Genomic DNA, 26,408 nt, shown 5'->3' with positions numbered 1-26,408 from the left:
TCGGTGACGTCACAAGGGGCGTGGTATCATACGCTACCGTCAAAGATGGCGGCTTCCACTGAGCTAAACCTGGAGCTGTTGCCTTCAGATCCGCTGCTGCTCATCTTCTCGTTTCTAGATTACAAAGATTTATTCAGGTGAGAATGGGAAAACATACAGCTGCAACGACAGTGTCTCGGATAAACTTTTTTAATATTGTTGCGATGTGTAAGGCACAGCTCGAGTAGTTGCCCTCCGGGTAGGCTCGAAGTATAAGCTTGGGAGCTGCAACAGTGAAGGAAAGGAAACTCGTAATTTACTGAAAAGAATCTTAGTAGAACACTTGCTTGAGCAAATGAAGCAACAATTATTTATAGTTGAATGACTGAGGAAACAGACCAAAGCATTAGTGGAGATGGGAAATAAGCAAAAATAGGACCGATTTAGGGTAGGGTGGGGGTGAGCACAAGGAGATTTAGCTGTACGATCATGTTAACGGATACAGGCTGAGAAAACGGCCGATTAGCGAACAGTCAAGAGCGGGTTGTGTAATAATCCAAAAGACCAAAGAGAGAAACTTATTTTCACGTGTCAGGGATATGCACTGTAAAATACCCGAGTGCCAGAACGGCAGGTATACTGTAATACAAATGACCAAAAAGAAACTCACAAAGATAAGGTTATACAAAGACAAGGGAGTAGGAGGCAAAGTTCAAAGAGAACGTGTGACTGTTACAGCAGAGTAGGGATTTGGTAAAGGAATGTGAGTGACCATCCGGTGCTCTTGTTTGTTATAACCCGGTATATGATGTACATACAATACCTAGCAGCTGGAGACTGGCTTAGAATGAGTGAGCATGAATCTGTGTATGACAGTGCCCAGTAATGAACTGGCATTCGTGGCACTTAGCTAGCGTGATACTAAACAGTAAATGGGTGAAATTGTATAAGAAAATAATTAGTCTATTTCTTAACATTCTGTTATATACAGCATAAACGTAATTTTTTTTTCTACCATGATTTACTAAAAATAATGAGTTGACGTCATTAACATGACTTGTGTTGTTATCTGGTTTTCTTGACTTTGAAAATGCAACATTGAGTTTGAAGGAGAAAATACATGTTTAATAAAAAAAATCCAATGTGTTCAAATGTTTGACCTTTAATTAATGCAACAATAATCAAAGAGCTGTTTAGCTTTAACTTAAGTGAGTAGCTATAAGGCACCTGTAAAAATAAGTTAGAAGAAAAAGCAACCTGGAGAGCTGGTGTCACTAAAGTTCATGCCACATGATGCAACCTTTCCACTGATTTTCAGTCATAGCCTTCTTTTACACAGTCTTGGTGATTCAGATACAGTTGGCAATGTGCTTTCAGTAGCGTAATGTTACTCAATCCAACTAGCTGTCAGTTCACTCTGGTAAAATCTAACAGGTTTGCTTTTGCCTTTAGTCATAGGGGTGGAGTGTGTTTGCATGAGAGCTGAGAACTAATAAATGCTCATGCCCATTTTGAGTCGCACACACAGAAGAGAGGCCAACCACAGTCTTTGATGTTGTCACCAGACCATGTCAGTTTATGTGACCGAAAAATCGATGCCCATGTCACATTTATCAACTGAATGCCTACCTTCCAGCATGGTCATGCTTGACCCTTTTTGTGACAGCCAATAGTGTGCTGCCTGGTGGAGCCAACGCTGTATGGCACAATGAGTTCGGCCTCAGTCTTACCAATTATTTTTTCTAGGACATAAAACACAAGGCATCAAAAAGATGAGCCTCTCTTCTGTTTGTGCGGTTCAAAAACAAGCATGTTCGTTATTCCTCGTTACTACATGCAATGCATTGTACATCCAGATGATGGTTGCAAGCTGTCATGCACACACAGCCCACTCCCACTACTAAAGACAGAATCAAACCTGTTTGATATTTATCAGAGCAAGGCACAGGCTAGGAATTTCACATTATGTGACTGGCCTTCAGGGGGGGAGCATACCACTGACTGCCCAGAACTGGAACAATTAGGTAAATGGAGGCTACGACTGCAAATAGCTGGAAAAGACACACAATGTGCAGCTAAAGAAAGTAAGGCTGTCGAAGTAATTTTGCGTGTGTGTGTGTTGAGAGAGGGGATGGCATTACACTGAGACCTTAATAGGTACCCAGTCATGATTACTGCAAGACGGAGTGAGTGAGTGAGACATGTTATTGGGTTGTCAGTCCAGCTATAACTTTACACTAATGAAAAAAAATGGTGTTTATCACAGAAGTGGTCTTATGCCAATTTGTAGATAGTCACATTTCCCCACTGCTTTATAAATGTAAGAAATATTGTTTTCTGTTAATTGGGAATTGAAAAGTATTTTGTTTTATTTATTAATGTCAATGTGGCTACATTACTAGTACTTGTTTACATTTTCTAATTGCAATATTCCAACAGAAATGCAAACAAAGTGTTAAATGAAGGTTCAGTTTGTCATACTGGCATCCCTGATTATGCAGAGCCTAAAATATTCATGAAAAAAACAAAAGCATGCCTGCATTTTTAGCTAGTTAACACATACTTGCCTTTTCTTTTATGAACAAAACATTACATTGATCTTTTATATGGGTGACCAACTGAATGTTGACTTTTCAGTGTTGTCAGAATCTGAACGGCAGCCAAAACATTTCCCATTATAGTCAACTGAAATTATAGCCATAGTTAAAACTGAGACTTCATTTACAACCCCCAAAGGCAGATCATTGCATTTTTTGCAGTGTGGTGGGAAGTAGTAACTTAGTAGGAAGAAAGCCTCGAGTGTCTTTTGGTGCAAGAGCTGAATTTATTTTTCAATTTTAGTAAAAAGAAGATCAACAAGGGTTTTCTTATTACTATCTGTGTGCATTTTGAAATGGGATTAAATAGATTTAAGTACACTCATTTTCCCACCCATTTTTGTGTCTCTATCAAAGCTTTCAATAAGAAAATGTCATTTTAAAACGATGATAGTTTCTAATAAATTTGAAGGAATTGAAAAATAATTTCTGAATAGAATGAGAGGTGATCAAAACGTTTTAATTCCGAACCAGCAAGGGGTTTGGTAAGATGCTAAATTTTTAAGTGGTGAGGAATTAGCTCTCCTGTACAAAAAAAAACAGTGTACGCTTCAAGTTTTTAACATTTGTGGCTTATTGTTTTAGGGTTGTATTAACACAGATGCAAAAAACTACAAAATCAAACATTGTGCTGTCATTAAGCTTTTAATGCCAGAGAAAAATTCAGCTTTTCAGATTTAATACTAGCATAGTCCGTTCATACCAGGTCCAATCTCCTTCATGTGGTACTGGTAGGACATCAACATCTAAAACAGAAGATAATTTTGCAACTGTGAGGCAAATTGTAATGGATGCATGAGATAGAAGATACACTATAGGAATTAGTTATGGGCCAGTTGAATTAATTTTTTGTGAACAATTAAACACGAGTAAGGTCTGTGTATGTTGAGTGCCCAGCGTTCTGACTTCTTAAATTAAGCATCACTCCATCCATTGTGTCCCAGGGAGCATCTCAAGCTAGTCCATTAGAGAAGGAAGAAATGTATCAATCATTTCATCACCAGGAATTAAACATGAGTACATTGTAATCATCACCATTGAATTTCATTATGGAAGGCACTATTGGCAAGATCATAGGCACCATTTTTTATAATGCTGAGAGGGGTATTTCATTTTGATCACCTCTGTCAAAAGCCCACATAATTGGTCAATATTGTGCTGATTTTCTTTGGCAATTATGGCAGGCAATTGAGGGAGAGCAGTGAGAAGAACTGCTGAGTATCTTCCTTCTGCATTATGACAGTGCCCTGCTCACACTGCACGGGTTACAAGGGCTGCTGAAACTGGATTCCCAGAAATGGCAGAGCAGCATTGTCCTCCAGACCTGGTCTTCTTTATCTGCCACCTCTTCCCCAGTCTGTAGAGCTACCACTGTGGGATGCACAAAGCCAATGAAGAGGTTGCTACAGATGAGTCGTTGGAAAGTAAGACTTAATGTTTTAGTTAATGTGGTATAGGAAAGCCTCACAAATGGTATTGTGAGTATATTAGTGCATACAGGAATTATGGTGAAAAATGAAACTTGTTTGGTTTTGCTGGTCTCTTAATAGGTCACCTCACCTTTCAGCATGTTCACATATCATACGTAAAAAGATGGCAAACATATAATTCCTAAAGTAAGGAAAAAGCAACTATTTTAGGGAAAAATAACTTTGTAATTATATTCATAGGTTTGAAAAATGCAACTGTAAGTGATATGAAAACAACGATATTTGTAATGGGGGTGGCACGGTGGCGCTGTGGTAGCGTGGAGTTTGCATGTTCTCCCCCTGTCTGCGTGGGTTTTCCTGGGTTAGGGTGCATTGGCGATCCGAAATTGCCCCTAGTGTGTGTTTGGTGTGTGGGTGTGTGTGTGTGTCCTGTGGTGGGCTGGCACCCTGCCCGGGGTTTGTTTCCTGCCTTGAACCCTGTGTTGGCTGGGATTGGCTCCGGCAGACCCCTGTGACCCTGTGTTAGGATGTAGTGGGTTGGATAATGGATGGATGGATATTTGTAATTAATTAATAACACAGCAAGAGAGCAGCGTTTCCCATGAAATGGTCTCTTCGTTCATAAGCTGTTCAGTTAATACTGTTTCTTATTGTAATTTTTACTTTGAATTCAATTTCGCATTGGCATCAGTAATGTCATAAGCGAAGATTTGTGTGGAAAGATTAATAGAGTACAAACCTTTGGTTTAGAATTTAGAAGTAAAATGTGTGTTTGAGGTTCTCCATGGACAGACCCCTTATAAAGGTAAGGAACTGCATTACAATGAGTGCAAAGGCAATGTGTTTCAAGAGGTCACCCGTGAGACTGACTTTGTGATTTAGCTTTTTGAATTTGGAACAGGTGCTTCTGCAGAGCGGTTTATTGATAATTCAGACAAATCCTTGCTTAATTGCAAGTTAAAATCATCACAATAGAGAATATAAACAAAATTCAAAATTGGGTAAAATTCCATTTCAATTAAAGGAAAGTTAAACACAACAACTAATGAACTGTGCACTGATATTTTTTGTTTGTTTGTTTGTACTTTATAAATTGATACAGCCCTGTTTTAATGCCATGGAAATAATTTTGTCTTAAGTTAAAAACAAAAAAAAAATTGGGCATCAGTAACAAGCACTACTGTAGCATGAAATGGCATCCTGCAGATTTTACAAATCGGAATATCAAAAACACATTTGGGCTTTAAACACCCAGACAATATCATTCCTAACCAGGTGTCTTTGCCCTGCCATACACACTCTCACTCTAATTTCCATTCATGTTGGAACTTAAGATAATGATGACAAAATAGTTTTCTGCTTATCCCTGTAATAATACCTCACATGTTTCATTTAAACTAGATTAAGTAGTGTAAAAATGGATAGATGGGAGTTATAATATCCAGCAGAAAACTAAAGAATCACAGATGAAATCTGCTATGCATGGTCATGCGTCTGTTTTGCCCAACTTAATACATAAGTGTCAATGTCAAGAGTTTCAATGCTGAAACCAACTTTTAGTTATTCTCTAATAGAAAAGCAGCCTGCAAATAAATAGTTTTTTATTTGCAGAACATGCCATTGTTTTTGACTTTTAACTTGGACCTCTATGTAGTCTTGTTTTTAAGTATACACTATGTGTCACTTATTATGTATGATCATTTATTATTTAATAAAATGATGGCTACACTTAACAGCACTACTTTATGCCCACTCCATGAACTTTGAGAATAAATAAAGAGTACAGTAAAGAATTTGGGTAAATATTACAGTTTTGTTATTCATCCCTCATCTTGAAACCATAATTCTATCAAAATGGAACAATATTGATTTCTGGTATCTGCATGAGTTTTCCTTCTGTAACTCTGGTTTCCTACTTATTTTGCCAGAGACAGGTGCCTGTGAAATGGCCTGATGTTAGTGTGTGCAAGTGTTGTACTGGCTTCGTGTTTTTGACTTCTTCATGGTAATGCTGGAATAGGCCCATATGACCTTGAGTTAGATTAAGGGAATTTCAAAATGTTTGCATAGGCTGTTATATGTATTTGTTATTGCCTACTTTCAGATTTTAGTGCTAAACGTTTAAGATCTATTAGTCTCTAAAATTTTATTTTTTCCCCCTCTTGTAGATGACTGATTTTTTTGGATTTACTTTCATTTCTGATACTTCAATTTTTTATGCTAATGTGCCGGAGGCAAGGTTACTGTATGTTCTGATCAGTTTGGGCTGTCTCCATAGTCAAACTCAAAGTGAACTTTATTGTCACAGATAGACGAAATTGCGAAGCTCAGGGTCCACAGTGTAACAACATGACGTGCAATAAATAAATTAAAAATAGAATTAAAATTTAAAAATTAAAACACAAACAAGACAAGACATTGTGCAAAGATAGGACAAAGAAGTAGCAGCAATATTGATGTGTAAGGTATGTAATATAATAAATAATAAATAATATAGATAATGCAGAAATTATCAGTGTATGCTAATAGTTGTTTAAGACGTGTAAACAATGACAGGTCAGAATGTTTCACAGCAGAAGGATCTCAAGAGTGTCAAAATACTTAAAGGTCAGTATGAGATTTTCAGTTCTTTTCTACATGCACACTCATCTTCACAGGACAGTGGCTCACATGTATAAAAGTTATGTTTTTAGAGGTGGTTGAGGACATATGGAAGGTCCCAGGGGGCAGCCTGGTGTTAAGGAGTCTAACAGCTTGGGGGTAAAAACTCTCCTGCAGCCTGGCAGATCTGGCTTTGATGCTGCAGTATCTTCTCTTGGATGGCAAAAGTGTGAAAAGTCCGTGTAAGGGGTCCTGCACAATGCTGCAGGCCTTGCGGACACTGCGTTTGTAAAATATGTCCTGTAGTGAAGGGAGAGGCACCCCAATAATGTTCTCTGCTGTCTTCACTATCCTTTGCTGTAGTTATCCTTAGTTGTATGGATCTCATTGACTTCCTTTTTATGCTTTTTGCTTCCTCCTAAATGTAGTTGCTGCATGGTCAATCGTCGATTTCGAGAGGTCTCAACCCATGACCCATTGTGGAAACGCCAGTGTCAGAAGTATTGGCTGCTGACGGAGTAAGTAAAAGTCTTGCAGACTTTTCCAATTGCTGGGTGGGACTGTGTTAGTACCAGTTATATCAGGGCATAGTGAAATGTGATGTAGTACTGTATTTTGTAGCTGACTGTTTGTTTTTAGTATAGCGGAAATACTGAGTATACAAACATAAATACTGAGCATATGTTTGTTCACTCTATGTTCTCAGAGCAACGCTTACATACTTCCTTTATTCTTAGTACTAGCAGCATGTGCATGTGTGCTGCTCCTGGCCTTTTGGCTAACTTGAATTGGGATCTGTTTTGCTGTCAGGAGTGGCAGTTGGATGAGTAAAAAAGGAAAATACTGTATACATAATATACAAGATGAAGTGACCTCCCTCGAGGTGAATTTGAAACAGCATATTAATCTACATTCAAAGTCATACAGAATGTTTTTCTGTTTTTAAGATAGACAAGTTCATAAATTTGCAGATGATTTTCAATAGCAGGTTTTGAAATTTCAAAAATGTTACTGTACACAGTGTGCTCTGTTTGAGATACCTCAACAAAATTATAACTTTGCAGACAGATTTCCTTGATGTGTAAGTGTGGTGCACTTCTAAAGAATCAGTTTACTGAGTGCTAAGTTGTTTCATGCGGACAGACAGACATGGCAACTAGTGTAGGTGCTACTTGCATTATACGACAGTGAACCTAAATATTAGGTATGTTTGCATAATGTTGGATCTGAATTAAATGCTACAGAAACAGAAAAGTTGGGTTTTCACTACAACCTGAACTTCATGGCCCATGAGCAGGCCTGAGAGGTTTGCATGTTCACTAAGTAAATATTTGGGTTCAAAAGCATAATGATGATACTTTCTTGATCTACCAATAATATCAAACCTAAGTTAGACCCAATATGCAAACTTAATGCAGAAGTCTAATTTAGAGTTTAAAGAAAATGATGCTAGTGTACACATACTACATGTACATGTAATTTGTATTTTGCATATTCAGTGCACTTCATTATGCTGTTTCTTTTACCTGAACGAGGCCCTGCCACCTTCTCAGTAAGAAAACAGCAAGCTATTATGTAACAAAGCTAAGGGAGCTTTTATTTTTCTGATTCTTTAGCATCTTTTCAGTTTTTTGACTCCTTGTGCTTATGAGGTTGAAAGCATTGTGAGCTGAAAATGAAGCAAGCTTTCTGTAAAGTTCATATGAAAGAGAATTTGTTTTTATAAGAAATGTCTACTTTAAAAAAGTAACCATCAGTCAGTTCTCAATAAATCCTATCTTTTTGTTAAGTCATTAGCCTATGTTTATTCTCTAGCAAGTTTAGAAATATGCCACTGCTATGTAGATGTAGAGAGCATTTACTTTGCTGTCTCTGGATAGACGGATTTACCATAGCAGACTGATCCAAATCTATTCTACCTAATCCAGAACACAAATACACAGTAGTATGATATTTACTTAAAAATTCTTTTGGGTCTGTCAGTTCCAGTACTTTTCGTAGTTCTAGATTAGATTTTGTAGTGCAGTCACACATTTCTAAATAAAGTATAGTTTAAAGCAGTGCCGAAATGATGTGTATATTTTTAGACCTATAACAATATTGATACATGGCAGCAAAGATAACCAATTATCAATATGTATTTTGCCAGTATTGCTGGTGTGTTTAAGTTTTTGGCTTCCAAAAAAAATTAAATTAAATGAAAAGATTAAACGTATGATGTTTTATCACGTACATGTTGTAATGCAGTGTTTCTTAACTTCTTATGTGTTGTGACGTATTTTTTTCCTATGCAATCGACTTTTTGCTTGACCAGTTCCGCCTTGGTGATATGATCATTGTTAGAGCAGGGGTGTAATCAGGGTGCTTGAGAAACTCTATTTTAATGCACACTGAAGGTGCACTCATTTTTTAAATTGAGACCCATCAAGATAGTAATATGGCCTGTGTTGACTTAAACGTAAAGGATAAACTCCACTGGCAGAAAAGTTGCCACATTATGTGTTGTCATCTGACATTTGTATGATGCAAGAATTGTTTTCAAAGGATTAAGGCAGAGTGGTGGCTCTCAGGCTAAGGATCTGCTCTGATATCTGGAAGGTTACCAGTTGCTGTTACTGCCAGAAGGGATCCTACTTCGTTGGGCCCTTAACCATAAAATTCCTCCAGGGGTGCTGTGCAATGGCTGACTCTGCACTCTGACCTCCAAAGGTCACTTGAAAAGACAATTTCCCCTTTGGGATTAATAAAGTGTACCAAATGCCAAAAAAAAAAAAGAATGAATAAATGAATCAGTGCATGCATATATATTCTGAGAGTTGCATGCCTTAACTAAATATTTAAGTATTTTTATCTGTATATATCTGTGTGTAATTTGTATTATTTAATGAACATTGTTGTTGTTATACAGTAAGGAGTGTGCTTGCCATAGGGTCATACAGCTTTATAGATTTACTTTTTTCTTTAAAAGGTTTGCTACTTTAGCACATATTACAATTGCTAAGAAGAGTGTGTTTATTAGACTTTGTAGCTTACTGGAATGTTTACATTTGCATACTGTATGTGCCACCTCTCGCATTAGGGACATACTGCTGCTCTGGGAATTCTAAAGACAAACAAAAAAGAGCAGGGATGAGAATAAGCTAAGACAGTAGACTTGAAAACAAGCAGCATTTGAATGCATTTTAATAACATTAACAACATAAGGGCACCTCATTGGTCAAAATATTTTAGAATTCAATTGAAATTTAATCATGATGCAAGTCCTAAATAAAAAGCTGTTTCCGATCCTAGATTTGACTTTTGTCCATAAGCTAAGTCAAACAGTCTTGTTTCACTGTAAAGAGTCCGAATGCCCACTGACAGCCTAAACTTTCTTTTTCCTTCCACAGTTTCAACATAAATTTTACAAACTGTAGCAAGTTCAAAGAGTTGACTCGCATAACTGGTTTGACAGTTTTTCTCACAGCTTACACAGAGCCAGTTAGGAACATGCAGTACACAAAAGGTGTGATTTATAGAAAAAAAGAAAAAAAAAGGCTTTTTTCATTTGTGTAAACATAAAGCATCTTTGCTTGTTAACAATGTGTAACACATCAAAACTTGGTGCACATGAAAAAACACCCAGTAGGGAAGCCTATTTACATAAAAAGTGTTCAATTTACTCCATAGTAATATGTGAAAGATATTTAAAGAGCAGAGGATTTCAGTTACCTTACTAGAGAAATAACTGCCAGTTTAATATGAAAACATATAGTTAACTACGCCATCTTCGTTACTGTATGAAAACCTTGTGCACAGTTGGAGTAGGCTTTGCAGCAGCCATTTTGGGAGGTGTTGAAGACAATGGAGAATAAAAGAAAAACCCAAAGTTTAGCATTTTACCAGGAAATTTGTGAACTTCAATTATAACAGTAAGTAAGCCAATAACTTTTTTTTTATTCTATTGATTTTATTGTAATAATTCCATACAAATAGATCCATTTTTACAAAAAATAGGATTGAAAACAAATCAACCCCCACCCCTGAGAAAGAGAGCATGGCCAACAGAGTAAAACTTAAAGCTAATAAAAATAAATAAATTGATGAGTTTAATAGGCAGATAAAGATAAATGGAGAAGAAAAAGAAATGGGAAGATAATCTGCTTCCTCCGTGCTTTAAGAGCTTAACCTAAAATATTATTGATTAGATTCTGCCAGGTTTTGAAAAAGTTCTGCGCAGATCCTCTAACTGAGAATTTGATTTTTTCCAATTTCAAATAGTTTACAACATCAGTTACCCACTGACTTAAAAGAGGAGAATTAGGATTCTTCCAGTTTAGTAAAATAAGTGTGCGTGCCAATAGTGTAGTGAAGGCAATCACAATTTGTTTGTCCTTCTCCACTTTAAGCCCATCTGAAAGAACACCAAACACAGCTGTTAATGGGTTAGGAGGGATTGTGACACCAAGGCTCTCTGAAAGGCACTTAAAAATTTTTGTCCAATAACTTGATATATCCTCTGCAAAGATCTTGCGTTATTGTCAATCCTAGGACAATGCAGTAAGTCCCCTACATACTAACCTTCAAGTTCCGAACTTGCAAAGATGTGAACGTGCATGTCCAATAAATAAAAAATTATAAGTTTTAGCGTAAATACAAATTCCGCGGCAGCGTTGTACATTAGCTTGCGTGTCTGACGCTAGGCGGAGCACAAAACTCTTGCTATTATTATCACATACGTGCATCTTCTACAAGTGGTTGGGCTTTTGGCTGTATGTATGTTTACGCTGAGTTAACAAGCTTTGTTTCAAGCCTAAGATGTCCAGAATTAAGGGTGTTCAACAAGAACACAGTAACACAGTTGGAATCTGGGTAAGTTCTTCTTCACTCATTAACATGCCATACAAAACCAAGTAGTGTGGTGGAGTGCAGGTGCAATAAGGACCATCTTTCGGATCACGTGAACAGTTTGTTCTTGTCAGCTTGTCCTAATCGACTCTAATGTATCAACCAAGGGGACTGGCATTTCAAACTGAGGCTGTTTACACTGGAAAAATAACCTAATAAACATGCTTTGCTTTGAAGAGTTTCAACATTATCGGTTGGGGTTGAACTGATACCGATGCATATGTACAGACCACATATCTGCCTGATATATCAGCGCCCAACATTGTTATTCGAAACCTAGTTTAAACAATATAAACACAAAACATTATTTGAACACATTAGGGGAAATGTAATAGATACAGTGGTGTGAAAAACTATTTGCCCCCTTCCTGATTTCTTATTCTTTTGCATGTTTGTCACACAAAATGTTTCTGATCATCAAACATATTTAACCATTAGTCAAATATAACACAAGTAAACACAAAATGCAGTTTTTAAATGATGGTTTTTATTATTTAGGGAGAAAAAAAATCCAAACCTACATGGCCCTGTGTGAAAAAGTAATTGCCCCCTTGTTAAAAAATAACCTAACTGTGGTGTATCACACCTGAGTTCAATTTCCGTAGCCACCCCCAGGCCTGATTACTGCCACACCTGTTTCAATCAAGAAATCACTTAAATAGGAGCTGCCTGACACAGAGAAGTAGACCAAAAGCACCTCAAAAGCTAGACATCATGCCAAGATCCAAAGAAATTCAGGAACAAATGAGAACAGAAGTAATTGAGATCTATCAGTCTGGTAAAGGTTATAAAGCCATTTCTAAAGCTTTGGAACTCCAGCAAACCACAGTGAGAGCCATTATCCACAAATGGCAAAAACATGGAACAGTGGTGAACCTTCCCAGGAGTGGCCGGCCGACCAAAATTACCCCAAGAGCGCAGAGACGACTCATCCGAGAGGTCACAAAAGACCCCAGGACAACGTCTAAAGAACTGCAGGCCTCGCTTACCTCAATTAAGGTCAGTGTTCACGACTCCACCATAAGAAAGAGACTGGGCAAAAACGGCCTGCATGGCAGATGTCCAAGACGCAAACCACTGTTAAGCAAAAAGAACATTAGGGCTCGTCTCAATTTTGCTAAGAAACATCTCAATGATTGCCAAGACTTTTGGGAAAATACCTTGTGGACTGATGAGACAAAAGTTGAACTTTTTGGAAGGCAAATGTCCCCTTACATCTGGCGTAAAAGGAACACAGCATTTCAGAAAAAGAACATCATACCAACAGTAAAATATGGTGGTGGTAGTGTGATGGTCTGGGGTTGTTTTGCTGCTTCAGGACCTGGAAGGCTTGCTGTGATAGATGGAACCATGAATTCTACTGTCTACCAAAAAATCCTGAAGGAGAATGTCCGGCCATCTGTTCGTCAACTCAAGCTGAAGCGATCTTGGGTGCTGCAACAGGACAATGACCCAAAACACACCAGCAAATCCACCTCTGAATGGCTGAAGAAAAACAAAATGAAGACTTTGGAGTGGCCTAGTCAAAGTCCTGACCTGAATCCAATTGAGATGCTATGGCATGACCTTAAAAAGGCGGTTCATGCTAGAAAACCCTCAAATAAAGCTGAATTACAACAATTTTGCAAAGATGAGTGGGCCAAAATTCCTCCAGAGCGCTGTAATAGACTCATTGCAAGTTATCGCAAACGCTTGATTGCAGTTATTGCTGCTAAGGGTGGCCCAACCAGTTATTAGGTTCAGGGGGCAATTACTTTTTCACACAGGGCCATGTAGGTTTGGATTTTTTTTTCTCCCTAAATATTAAAAACCACCATTTACAAACTGCATTTTGTGTTTACTTGTGTTATATTTGACTAATGGTTAAATGTGTTTGATGATCAGAAACATTTTGTGGGACAAACATGCAAAAGAATAAGAAATCAGGAAGGGGGCAAATAGTTTTTCACACCACTGTAGTTATTAAGCCCCAATTCCTGCACTTCCAGGTTGGCTGCATTCTGATACTGGTTTATTGTCAGTCAGTCATATTCTAACCCGCTTAGACCTGAACATGGTCATGGGGGTGTTGGAGCCTATTCCAGCTAGCATAGAGCTCAAGGCAGCGAAAACCCCACATCCTAGGGCCAATTTAGGATCGCCAATCCACATAACTTGCATATCTTTGGACTGTTGGAGGAAACTAGAGCACTAGAAGGAAACCCACTCAGACACAGGGAGAACATGCAAATTCCACACAGGGTGGACCCAGGATGCAAACCTTGGTCTCCTTACTGCGAGGCCACCACACTAACACTGTGCCTCCATACTCCCCCGTGTTTTATTGTAAAGCTGATTTAATTTGGAAAATAAGATGACCATTGCACTGGTTTGGTAATTGTTATTTCTTTTGGAATATATTAACATTTCTCAATATAAATACAGTGTGAATTTATGTATGACACCATTAATGCCTAGACAGGATACCAGTCGATCTCAGGGTGAACACACACACACACACACACATATGTACACACACATATACATACATATATTTAAATTAAGTTTTTAATATTACATATCTATTAGTACCTGTGTTCAGAAGTATGAAACTTTGTACTTATCTTTATGTCCTAAGTATTGGCGCATTTGTTTATGGCAAGCAAAATCATATTATTGTTAAACAGTATAGGTTAGTATTGTCAGTTTTTTAAAATAATTATATAAATGTGCAGAAACTTTGACAGTGTTTATCGTTATAAAAACAGAACAACAATGGTATTTCAAATGGAAAATATTTTTTTAGAATTTTGATTATTGTGAATTAAATGAAGTGAATCAGCAAAGTACCAGCACTTTATCAGTGTTTTTAACTTTATTTAATTTAAAACCTTAAATGTGAATTGTGTTGTTTGTATTTATAAAATCACCTTCATACAAATTTGCTTGTATGTTCCTTTGCCATTCCTCTTTTCTTTGGCATTCTTTCCAGCTTATAGTGGTAGTGATCCCGGCTCCCATCACACATTGTCAGCTAAGCTGAAAAAGTCCCATCTGATTAACAAGTAGCTTACTGATAAATAGCTTATTTTATGTGCGCCTGCTGTTCTAAAGTTGTAAAAAGTGTTTTACAGTGATACAGCGGAACTAAAATGTCTAAAGAACCACAACTGCTGTATCGTTAAAATTAAATTTGATAAATTCATCTGTTCTTGGAAACACTGAATTAAGCACATACTGTATTTTCTGGGATGCAAAATAAATGTCTGAAAAACATAGCTAGATCAGTAGGAAAAGTATGCGTTTTCCATGGTGGAAAATAAGTAGTAGAAAAAAGTACATACAAGTCTGCATCTCTCTGTCATTGAAATATTTGTGGAGAAGATGTTACTTACCCAAATACTTCCACAGTTGTATCAGTTTATTTTCATATTGATTCCCGCAGATCATTTAGTGTAATATTATACAACCTGATGTATATTTCTGTTTGATTACAACTCGCAATCCAGACGGCAATTAATAATTTCCAGCCTGAAATAATAAAATGTATGCTGTAATAAAAAATAAAAGCTTCATGTTGCTTATGCATCATATAAAGAGAGGAACGTTTCTGAATTTCTTTTATAGTAAACAAGAGCCATTGTTAACTGTTCTGAAAAACTGCATTTGAAATGATCAAAATGCAGAAAATTGTTGTGTTTTAATCATTCAACCACTTGCCTGCAGTTGTACCATTAATTTTCTTTTGAAAACTCATTCACATCTTGAATAGCATTTTTTAATTAGCTGATTTGGTGTCTGATAGTGTGTTTATTGATGTGTTTTTGGGGTAATCTTTCAGCATTAGTGGTTTGTCAAGGCATTGGTAAGGTCTCCTTGTAGTTTGCACTCACGTCAGATACGTTTATTTGTAATCATAGTAGTGCTGTAGGACTAGTAAAAGAAACTGATGAGGTGGGTATTTTTTCAATTGTGGTTTGGACTGGGCTACCATGAAATGTATATAAATTGTCAGGCATGAAATACATTGAATTCTGATCAGTGCTGTCTTTTAGAACTGATAAGGCGACACACAAGAGGAGCTGGAAGCATTTATTCCTCAACAATTATGTTGATTTGGGACGCTATATCGACCACTATGCAACCCTAAAGAAAGCCTGGGACGACCTCAAGGAATACCTCAACCAGAAGTGCCCACGCATGATTATCTCCTTGAAAGGTAGAAGAGGCCATTGCTGTTTATGTTCCCTAAACGGGCCTTTTGACCTATTTTATCTAATGCAGCTATCCCTTTTGAACCTTGAACCTGTGCCTCAGTTAACCATGCAACTGAATGAATCTGAGTACAGACACTAAAAATGATATTGTATTTACTGAGAAAGCCAATAAGTAGTAGACAACTTAAATTGTACAATAGACACAAATCTGTCCCCTCGGTTGTGCCTTGTGCTTCATGTCTTGTGCTCTGGAGTGAAGAACAGGCTTGCTGTTTCCTTTAATTTAGGCAGAGTGTGGAATAACAGTTAGATCTTTGGACTTCAAACTCTGAAGTTGTGGGTTCAAATCTCACTACTGACACTGTGTAACCATGAGCAAATCACTTCATCTGCCTGTGTGCCATTTGAATAATAAAAAAAAAAAAACAAAAGAAATATAACCAATTTTATCTCTCAAATACTATAAGTCACCTTTTAAACAGCTGGTCAAGTTATCATGATAAAAAGAGCCTCAAATGCATTTATTTAGGATCACTTGTATTACTGTATGGTCACTTTTAATATTGACATAAGCCATCTTACCCAGCCAATTCCTCCTTTTGTGCCCCTCTTATAGAAGGTGTGAAGGATGATGATCTGGATGCAGTTGAAGCTCAGATTGGCTGCAAACTCCCAAATGATTATCGCTGTTCATTTCGAATTCACAACGGACAGAAGCTGGTAGTACCAGGGTAAGATCAGTAGACTGCAGTGCTAAAGAGAACTTTAGGTTGCTGCATTGTTGAATATTAGTAAGAAGTGTGAGTGTTTGACCATTATGAATTATTAGTGATCAGTAATGAATGACTTTGTCATTGCTGCAGTCTGATGGGAAGCATGGCTTTGTCCAACCACTATCGCTCAGAGGATCTGCTGGATATCGAGACGGCGGCAGGCGGATTCCAGCAGAGGAAAGGACTCCAGCAGTGTTTACCACTAACGTTTTGCTTTCACACTGGCCTCAGCCAATACATGGCCCTGGAGAGTGTTGAAGGACGACATCAGTATGAGATTTTCTACCACTGCCCGGTAAGAGTTGAACTAAAGCTTTAAAATCTTGCGCTTTGAGCATTGGAATTGATAGAGTAAAATAAAGTTACATACAGATTATTCCTATGTAAACGACTAGTTTAAATATGAAAAATTAATTTCCAAAACATTGTTCCATAATATCCACTTTTCAAATGATGTTGAATCAGCGTCAGCCCTTCCTTTATGAGCTTATTATTGAATTTGTTCAAAGGCAAACTAACACAGTGATATATTACATCACTTATACAGTATAATCACACCTTTTTATTTTTATTTGTTAATATTCTTCTCTTTTTTTTGTGTAAAACAGACAAATTAGAGTTTTCAATATTCTTGATTGGGTGAGCTTTACTGGAAACAAATCTTGATTTTTTTTTTTTTTTTTTAAATATTGAGACTTGTGCCATTTCATGACACTTAATGTTCCAATGCTCCCCCTGAAGTCTTGTCATTGGTGATGCTACCAAAAATTGTGTTTTATTTCTCTGACAATTATCTTTCATCTTTCTGTAGGACCAGATGGCCCGCGATCCATCAGCTATTGATATGTTCATCACCGGTGGGTCATACAAGAATGCTATCTGTTATTTAACTATAGGTGTCTGTAAGTGTAGATTTTGTTGAAGGAGCTGCATAAGACAGGATGGTTTTATCAGTTTCTATTTATGTTTAAGAGTATTTGGGGAAACGACTGAGGGAGATAGGACAAAAGAATTTCCTGTTGTCTCATTTATTCTTCAAGGAGATCAAAACAGACAGGCAGAGTCGGCTTCACTGGAAAGAAGAAACCATAAACTTCTAAGAGACATAGTCAAAAAGCAAAGGAACCAGTAAACCTTACTGATATCTATCTGGAAAAACAAACATTCATTTTACATGAATGGCATCACCAACATGATGGTAAAATGGAAATAAATAGAAAGTAAGACAGAATTATTTGAGGCTAGACAAAAACTAATAGAAAACAGGACATTACTTGATACTTAATAAAGCATGACCCCCTCATAAAAAAGTTACCAGCAGAAATAAATTTAAAAAATGTGTCATAGTTATTAAGGATGTTTAGATGTTAAAAATCTTAAGGAATCTACAATATATTATTTGTTTTAATTCTTTAAAGAAAAAATTGTCGGAAAAAATCAGCTAAGTATAAACTTGCACACTGTTAATCTGAAATTAGTAGATTCAAAAGAAATTTGAAGATTTAAAGTAAATCTGAAACTCTAAATTAATCACATTCCATAACATAATGGTTATATGAGTATAGTTAAAATATGTATCACGTCTTGTACTGACTTAAAGCTTTAATACAGACTGGCCATGATACTTGGTGCAATGGACATACAATAAACTTTGGCAATTCTGTCTTAGTGACCAAGCAGCTATTTGCTTGATATGGGATATACTAGCTAATTGAACAGAACTGAAGAGGAATTTTTGTTGTAGTTATTGTCACAATTTGCAATGATTAAGGCACATATTACATATATGCATTATGTTAGATGTGTTGCAATAGTAAGAATCATTTGCGTTATATTTTAAAATATCAAAGTTTCTTTTGTGAGATTCAGTGTATGTTAATCACTAGTATTTGATAACCCCACATTCTCCATGGATCACATACTGTCATAGCAAAGAAGTGTAATATGTTGGAGCTGTGCGGAGAAAAAATAGTCTGTAATCTGAAAATATTTATAGCTAATAGCATTTTTCTTTGTTCCTCTTTATTCATTTGATTCATGGCAGCCAAACACAAGTGTTTCTGGACATTGTAGAGCCTATTCCTTGTTAGTGTGGCCTGACAGTTACATGTTGTCTAAAATGTCTTTCTAGGCTCCAGCTTCACAGAATGGTTCACCACCTATGTCCAAAACGTTATGAGCGGTGGGTATCCCATCATCCGGGACCAGATATTTAGGTGAGTGGTCTGCTTCTTTCCTTTCTTGCTGTCTCCATGCTGAGTAGTCTTCTATGAGGGAGACTTAGAATTATTTGTGTGAATCCTCTTTGGACTCTGTAAAAAGTATTTCTTACACCATTATTATCTTGGTCTCACACTTCGCCGTATCTAAATAATCAGTGAATCTTAACTTATTCTGTTCAATATTCTTCATAAGAGACACATGTGGAACACTAGAATGGTTGAATCACAGTTTAGGATTTGAATTGTTGTTAATTTCTTTGTAGGTATGTTCATGATAAGTCATGTGTGGCCAAGACAGGAGATATTTCTGTGTCTGTGTCAACCGCTTTCCTGCCAGAGCTCAGCTCTGTGCATCCACCTCACTTTTTCTTCACCTACAGGATCAGGTAAGATCACTGCCTATAGTTGAGGTTTTTTTTTGTTTGTCAGCAGCTAATATTTAATGAAGTTCTTGTGTCATCTCTTGGAATATTTCTTGAATGACACCTACCCACACTATAGCTTTTTGTGAGTACTCATCTGTGAGTACTCTGTGTCTCTCTGATACAGTTTATTGTCCCCATTAAATCTGGGTCACTGGCAGGTCCATGTCTATACTGGAAGGCATACTGACATGTGTCTTTCATTGATTTGATGTGTAAAATCACTTCTCTCTTCTTAGAATTGAGATGTCTAAAGATGCGTTGCCAGAAAATGCCTGCAAGCTAGAGAGCAGATACTGGAAGATAACCAATGGAAATGGAAATGTAGAAGAGGTTCAAGGGCCAGGAGTTGTTGGTATGTGTTGTATCACCAGGTTGCATGTCTACTGAAAGCTTTAACTTGGAACTGGAGCTTTCCTTCTTAAACTCATTTTTTTGTTTATAACCTCCATTTACATATTGCCAATGCAGTCAAAGCGAGTGGTATAAAAACATTCGCCCAACTTGAACTTTTGCACATCTTCGTATGTTACAGTTTAAAACAAAACAGATATTGCAACAAGAAAAGGTGGAATGTTCAAAATTTGTGTTCATTTACTGTTTCTTGTGTCATTCCATGGTTGGTCTTTGCTGTCTTCAATTTTTGTCATTTTGACCACCGCCTGGAAATTACATCTATATGATTCCTGTAAATTGCATGGCCAACATATTCTCTGTCTTTCTCTGTTTTGTTCTCCCTGAATCCTTTCCTGCTTTATCGTTTGGAGTGTACAGTATCTCTCACTCCTTATAATGACAGAAATATTTCAGCTCCTTACTCTGAAAGGTAAAAAATACCTCTTTCCTTCTTCCATTAATGTAGAACTGTTATATTTATGGCTTTATACATTAAAAATATCTGTATTCTAATTTTGCCAACTCGCATCCAAAGAGGTTCAGCTTCTTTAATATGTTGTTTTTTTCAGGTCCACAGTTCTATTCCATATGTAAACAATGAGAATACTGTATTTAAAATCTTAGCATCTTCAGTCTCATTTGGAAATGAATAAATGGGCTGCATAAAGGTCTTTATATACTGCTTAAAAAAAATTAAAGGAACACTTCTTAATCAGAGTATAGCATCAAGTCAATGAAACTTCTGAGCTATTGATCTGTTCAGTTAAGTAGAAAAGGGGGTTGTTAATCAGTTTCAGCTACTTTGGTGTTAATAAAATTAACAACAGGTGCACTAGAGGGGCAACAATGAGACGACCCCCAAAAAGAGAAGGGTTTAACAGTTGGAGGACACTGACATTTTTCCCCTCCTCATCTTTTCTGATTGTTTTTTCACTAGGTTTCCATTTGGCTACAGTCAGTGTCACTACTGGTAGCATGAGGTGATACCTGGACCCTACAGAGTTTGCACAGGTAGTCCAACTTCTCCAACATGGCACATCAATACGTGCCATTACCAGAAGGTTTGCGGTGTCTCCCGGCACAGTCTCAAGGGCATGGAGGAGATTCCAGGAGACAGGCAGTTACTTTAGGAGAGCTGGACAGGGCCGTAGAAGGTCCTTAACCCATCAGCAGGACTGGTATCTGCTCCTTTGGGCAAGGAGGAACAGGATGAGCACTGCCAGAGCCCCACAGAATGACCTCTAGCAGGCCACTGGTGTGAATGTCTCTGACCAAACAATCAGAAACAGACTTCAGGAGGGTGGCCTGAGGGCCCAACATCCTCTAGTGGGCCCTGTGCTCACTACCCGGCACCGTAGAGCTCGACTGGCATTTGCCATAGAATACCAGAATTGGCAGGTTCACCACTGGCGCCCTGTGCTTTTCACAGATGAGAGCAGGTTCACCCATGAGCACGTGTTACAGACGTGAAAGGGTCTGGAGAAGCCATGGAGAATGTTATGCTGCCTGTAACATCATTCAGCATGACCGATTTGGTGGTTGGTCAGTGATGGTCTGAGAAGGCATATCCATTGAGGGATGCACAGACTTCTACAGGCTAGACAACAGCACCTTGACTGCCATTAGGTATCAGGATGAAATTCTTGGATGCATTGTGGGTCCTGGGTTCCTCCTGGTGCACGACAATGCCCAGCCTCATGTGGCGAGAATATGCAGGCAGTTCTTGCAGGATGAAGGAGTTGATACCATTGACTGGCCCCCACACTTGACTGACCTCAATCCAATAGAACACCTCTGGGACATCCGACACCGCCAAGTGGCACCTCAGACTGTCCAGGAGCTCACTGATGCCCTGGACCAGATCTGGGAGGAGATCCTCCAGGACACCATCCATCGTCTCATTAGGAGCATACCTAGACGTTGTCAGACATGCATACAAACATGTGGGGGCCATACAAACTACTGAGTACAATTTGGAGTTGCTGCAATGAAATTTCGGCAAAATGGACTAGCCTGCTGCATTATATTATCACTTTGATTTTCGGGGTGTCTTTGAATTCAGCCCTCTGTAGGTTAATAAGTTTCATTTCCATCAAACGATGTGGCATTCTTTCGTTTCTAACACATTACCCAGTCCATATCAGTATAGCTATCCAGCAGGATTTTTTTCCCATTGAGATGTGTTTTCAAAGCGTTCCTTTAATTTTTTTTGAGCAGTTTATTTTACAGAAATAATTTCTCATCATTTCCATGCCGACAGATTTCTTTTTGATCACTGTGCCTTGATTTGTTATTCTAGTGACCTCCGTATGATTCACTGTCAAACTGCTTTTTTTGTTTGGAATATTCAGGGTTACCATGAATTTTGTTTTATTTTGATTAATTTGTAATTCAGACTCCTGGCATGCCTTATCGTTTTTGCATCCTTTCAATTAATAAGGAGTTTCCTCGAGCAAACCAATTTTGATATATACTGTTTACCTCTAGTTAAGTAAAATAATAAAAATAACAAAATGTAAGTATGCCTCATGTTTGCTTTACAGCATGTAGCTAGAGTGAAGAGTTACATTAGGCTCTCGTATACTGAGTTAACTGCATCTGTGTAAAATGAAATGTTTTTTTGTTGATGGTAAATTAGGAAGGCAGTGTGGTGTAGTAACTGCAATGAAAATTAACTTACAAGGTTGAATTTCATGTTCACTTTAACATCAGTTTCTGTTTTTGAGAACATCAGATGATTTTGATATTAAATGAAAAATGTGGGTAGATAAATTATGTATATAGCATATCCTCACAGAATGCATTGCCTTGTTCTACTTTACTATGTTTTTTGTCACTTTATGTTCTTTGTTGTTGTTATCTCGTGGCAACACTTGATTATTTTTCACCCCTTCAATATTTAATCTGAGGAAACTTGTTTCTGCTCTGCTCTTATAGGAGAATTTCCAGAGTTAAGACCTGGGAAAGTCCACGAGTATGCAAGCTGCACCACATTTTCAACCACTTCTGGGTATATGGAGGGTCATTACACCTTCCACCGACTCAAAAACAGAGAAGTCTTCAATGTGACTATTCCCCGCTTTCACATGGTCTGCCCTCCTTTTCGCAAGTCAGTGGTGCGAACGGTGAGTTGTTCTTTTGCATAAGTGTCCAGTTGGGCATGAGCAGACAATTCTAGATATTTTTTTTTGTCTTGTTTCTTTTGAGTCCAAGTGGTACATTTCCAGACACACCCAAACATGCCTTTCAACTATAGGATTCTCACTGCAATTTGGTGAGCATATAAATCTGAAAAAAGAAAACAAACTTCTACTATTATTTTCATTTTGTCAGGGCTCTACAGGTGATGTCTCTGTGCCCTGGAATGATGAGGACAATTCTACAGACACAGATGAATATGAAGACACAGATAGGGGAGGCCTGGAGATCCCTCCACCCAGTGGTCGCTGCCCACGCCATACTTGATAATTCTCTGTATAGCAGTGAGTGCCCTGGTACCCCAGCTGTGTACCCATCCCACTTTTTTGCCCACTTTCTTTCATTTTTGCTTCCCAAATCATTTTATGTTTTGGGCATATTGTGCTGTGTAGCCCTTCTAGATGGGCATGGGTGCTGCCCCAGCTGTGCTGAATGAATTTGAGCTGTTACAGTCCAAATCCCTTATATGACAGTTTCCTTCTGAATCTAAAGAGTTTTCCATGATGTCCACTCTTACTTACCATTGGACCACTTCTGTCTGAGGTGGTGGAAATATACTCATTCTGTCACTTATGAATAACCATTGTCCACTCTGTGTGTGTGTGTGTGTGTGTGTGTGTGTGTGTGTGCGCGCGCGCGTGCGTGCATGTGAGTGAGTGTGTAAATGAACAGTGCTGTGATTTTCAGTTGCTTGCTGACATAGAGAGGACAGTAAAGCTGTGTCCAGCAGCAACCATACTACTTGACATGTTTCTCCTCATACCGGACAATAATTCAAATTCTAACTCATTATCTTCCCACTTTGTACATTTGTAAAGACTTTCGTGTTGTTCTTCCACTGGAGAGCACTTGCTTAAATGAGTCAGTAGTTGGCTGCAAGGAGCAGCAATCGCAGAAGACTTTGCTGGCTGAAGCTCTTATTTCTAGATGGTGGCCAGTGTGCTGCCACTGACTCCCACATGCCAGGAAAGCAGGCACTGGGTTTAGAAACAGGGCGGTGACCGCTCAGGATTTATTTACCTTGTATGATTTAAAGACATTTTCTTCTCTGAATGCTTTGTGTTTTGGGAGCCTGAATAAATCTTCCACCTTTGATTCCCTTTTTGTTTGACTCTTCATTGCTCCACAACTCCTTAAAACATGGATCTGAAGAATGGTCATCCTGAGACATGTATGCTCGAAATCATGCTGTTCTGAGAGGGGCTGTTTAATGCCACACTGACTAGTGGATTGTTAAATGGAGCGGAGTGGTGGCTCTGAGGCTATGGATCTGTGCTGCCATCCAGAATGTTGCAGGTTTGAATCCCCATCACTGCCAAAAGAGATCCTACTCTGCTGGGCCCTTGAGCAAGTCCCTTAACCTGTAATTGCTCCAGGGGCGCTGTACAATGGCTGACCCTGCGCTCTGACCCCAAGGGGTATGCAAAAACTAACAAATTCCTAATACAAGAAATTGTATATGGCAAAATAAAGAAAAAAAACCTTTAATTGAGTAGAGGCTAGAGACTGAACAGTATAGAATGCCGCTGACTAGTTTGCTACTGGCTGTGTTTTAATACCCTTAGTTTAAACTGCTTTAAGGACAACTTGCAGAATTCATCTTCATTCTCTCTTACAGATATGTTAAATGCAGCACATTATTTGCCATCTATTGATTGTGTTCAGACAAACAGTATTCTGGTTTTCTAGCTACACCTCAATTGAAAACTCGGTCATTTACAAGATTTAAAATATTGGTAGAAAAGCTTGTGCATCAAGATAGAATATGTAAATGTCTTATTTTAGAAAAGTATACCTGGATGTTAGTTGACAAAGCTTGACTGTATTCCAAATTTAGACTTATCTTCCAGTGTGTTATATAACAGAAATAAGCACCCAAAGTGTGGTTATGGCTTTGGCTTCCAAAATTATTTGATGCTTGATTGGGTCTGTTCACCAAGCAACTGGAATATAATCTTGAAATCTATTTGCTGTTTCCCCTCTCATAGATTTTGAAGTGTAATTGAATGTTTTTTCCAGTTTCCTCAGTTAACTGGGTGTCCTGTAATGTGAATTGGGAAGTATATACTACCACCATGCCAGGATGCATCATGGAAGCATTTTTTGTTTCCAGAGGGCACAGAGGATGAGCCTCCCTTTTATCCAGGAATTAAGTGCAGAAATATGGCTTGAAGGGGTTCCCACTTACTACTGGCCTTTTGATGTTTTTCAAGTTTCTCATTTGTCTGGGGACTCGAGATGTAAATGGGAAGTGTTTTCTGTTTCCACAGGAACTGAGGTTTCGACATGAACCGAAGAAATGTTTTATGTTTCCAAAGGAGCTGATGGTTAGAAAATATGTATTTAGGGTTCAATGTGCTTCCAATCATTTATTCTTAAAATTATTAAAAACATATACTCCTATTTGTATTATTTTTAAATAGCTTAAAAGCTGCTGGCTTTTTGTTTGCAGATGGGCCTGCCTTTCTTTCTTGCTGCTAAGTTTAAAACTTCAGTCAAGGACACTGTGTATACTTTTTGAGGGAGAAAAACAGGCCATTGTTCTAAGAAGCTGCTGATATTTTAACCTTGAGAGCGAGAGAGAGAGAGGGAGTGCTAAATAGCCCATTAGTTCAGAAAATATATATATGGCAAATCTAAATATATGAATTGATGCTTTTTTGTGTGTTAAAATGTTTTGATTTAGTTAACATAAAATGTGTTCTAATTAGTTAGCTCTAGGTTATATAAGAATTAATAAAGTAAAAATCTTGTGTCTGTATTTTATTTCTTCCCTAAAACAGTTAGAAAGCTGTCTGTGCTTATCAGCTCAAGGCCACTCACTTTCACTTGCAGCTTGGCCCAGGCCTCTGCCTGCTCAGTGATGACAAGCCAAGGATAGTGTGAACTATAAGAAAACTTATCGCTATTGTCTCTATTTTCAGCGGCCTAAAAAAATGTAGCAGTATCTTATGTGTGAATCCTCCCTATTCCAATGTAATGATGGCAACTGGTCGATAAGCAAGTTTCAGTTCCCTGAAGAGTAGCCTTGGCGAGTTTCAGTCAGATGATGGACATGACGTTGTGACTGAGTCGGCTTTGTGAAATAAAGTCTTATCGGATTGGTCAACCAGAGGCTCTATGTGCGTTTTTTCTGAAGAAGGTTTTCTGCACGACAAAACTGTTGACTCCAAAGTGATTAGAAGAAGGCTGAAGCTGATCCAGAGGCAGGGACGGAGCTCCGGGAGACGGACACAAACCCGGGCCACCTAAAAGGCTAGCAATATTTTACTATAAATTTTTTTACTTTCATGAACATTCTGCTCCTCCAACGGAGAAGCAGTAAAAGAAGCCTTTCTAAATAATTAACTGAATAGTGTGGAGAAAAGGATGGGCAACCAGAATTTAGGTGAGTAGAGCCAGCAGTGTTGAATGTATGTGAGTGACAGTGAGGTGTGCAAAATTGGAAACTGAAGTTGTCTGCTCTGGATGGATCGCACCTTGGCTAGTTAGGCAGGGGGCTGAGAGAACCTGAAAGTCTTAAGATATCACCCAGCTGTGACAACGGTGAGAAATTTTATCGGGTGAGGCCAGAAATCCTGTGTATTGTAGGGTCGTTCTTCTGCTCAACGCTTAGAGGACAGTAGTGCAGGAGGCTGCAAGGAGTTGTATGAGGAGAATGAATCCGTAGAAGAGGTGCCATAGCCCCTTCTAGTGTTGAAGCAGGC

At 38.1% G+C, this 26,408-nt stretch overlaps 1 protein-coding gene across 2 annotated transcripts; it reads left to right on the top strand.

Moving 5' to 3' along the window:
- fbxo3 (F-box protein 3) lies at positions 1 to 23,796 on the top strand. 2 transcript variants are annotated; one of them, XM_028794298.2, is made up of 11 exons: positions 1 to 137; positions 7,036 to 7,125; positions 15,529 to 15,692; positions 16,307 to 16,421; positions 16,554 to 16,758; positions 17,275 to 17,320; positions 18,595 to 18,679; positions 18,949 to 19,071; positions 19,347 to 19,462; positions 22,441 to 22,628; positions 22,837 to 23,796. In XM_028794298.2, exons 1-11 carry the CDS (start codon positions 46 to 48, stop codon positions 22,966 to 22,968), a joined length of 1,356 nt encoding a protein of 451 aa, XP_028650131.1. In that variant the 5' UTR covers positions 1 to 45; the 3' UTR covers positions 22,969 to 23,796. The 2 variants fall into 2 exon arrangements, with proteins under 2 accessions (XP_028650131.1, XP_028650132.1); XM_028794299.2 differs by lacking the exon at positions 1 to 137 and having other exon boundaries at positions 15,516 to 15,692.
- Positions 23,797 to 26,408: the final 2,612 nt, after the last annotated feature.

This window comes from Erpetoichthys calabaricus, chromosome 2, assembly GCF_900747795.2.
Source record: "Erpetoichthys calabaricus chromosome 2, fErpCal1.3, whole genome shotgun sequence".
Taxonomy (NCBI): Eukaryota; Metazoa; Chordata; class Cladistia; order Polypteriformes; family Polypteridae; genus Erpetoichthys; species Erpetoichthys calabaricus.
Note: the sequence above shows the minus strand (reverse complement) of the source record. Positions and strands in the feature narration are given on the sequence as shown.

Excerpts from the sequence above, each read along its gene's own strand:
- fbxo3 (XM_028794298.2), top strand. The coding sequence starts at position 46 with ATGGCGGCTTCCACTGAGCTAAACCTGGAGCTGTTGCCTTCAGATCCG. Across the intron at positions 17,321-18,594 it reads TATTGATATGTTCATCACCG|GCTCCAGCTTCACAGAATGG; the intron begins GTGGGTCATACA and ends ATGTCTTTCTAG. Across the intron at positions 19,463-22,440 it reads TCAAGGGCCAGGAGTTGTTG|GAGAATTTCCAGAGTTAAGA; the intron begins GTATGTGTTGTA and ends CTGCTCTTATAG.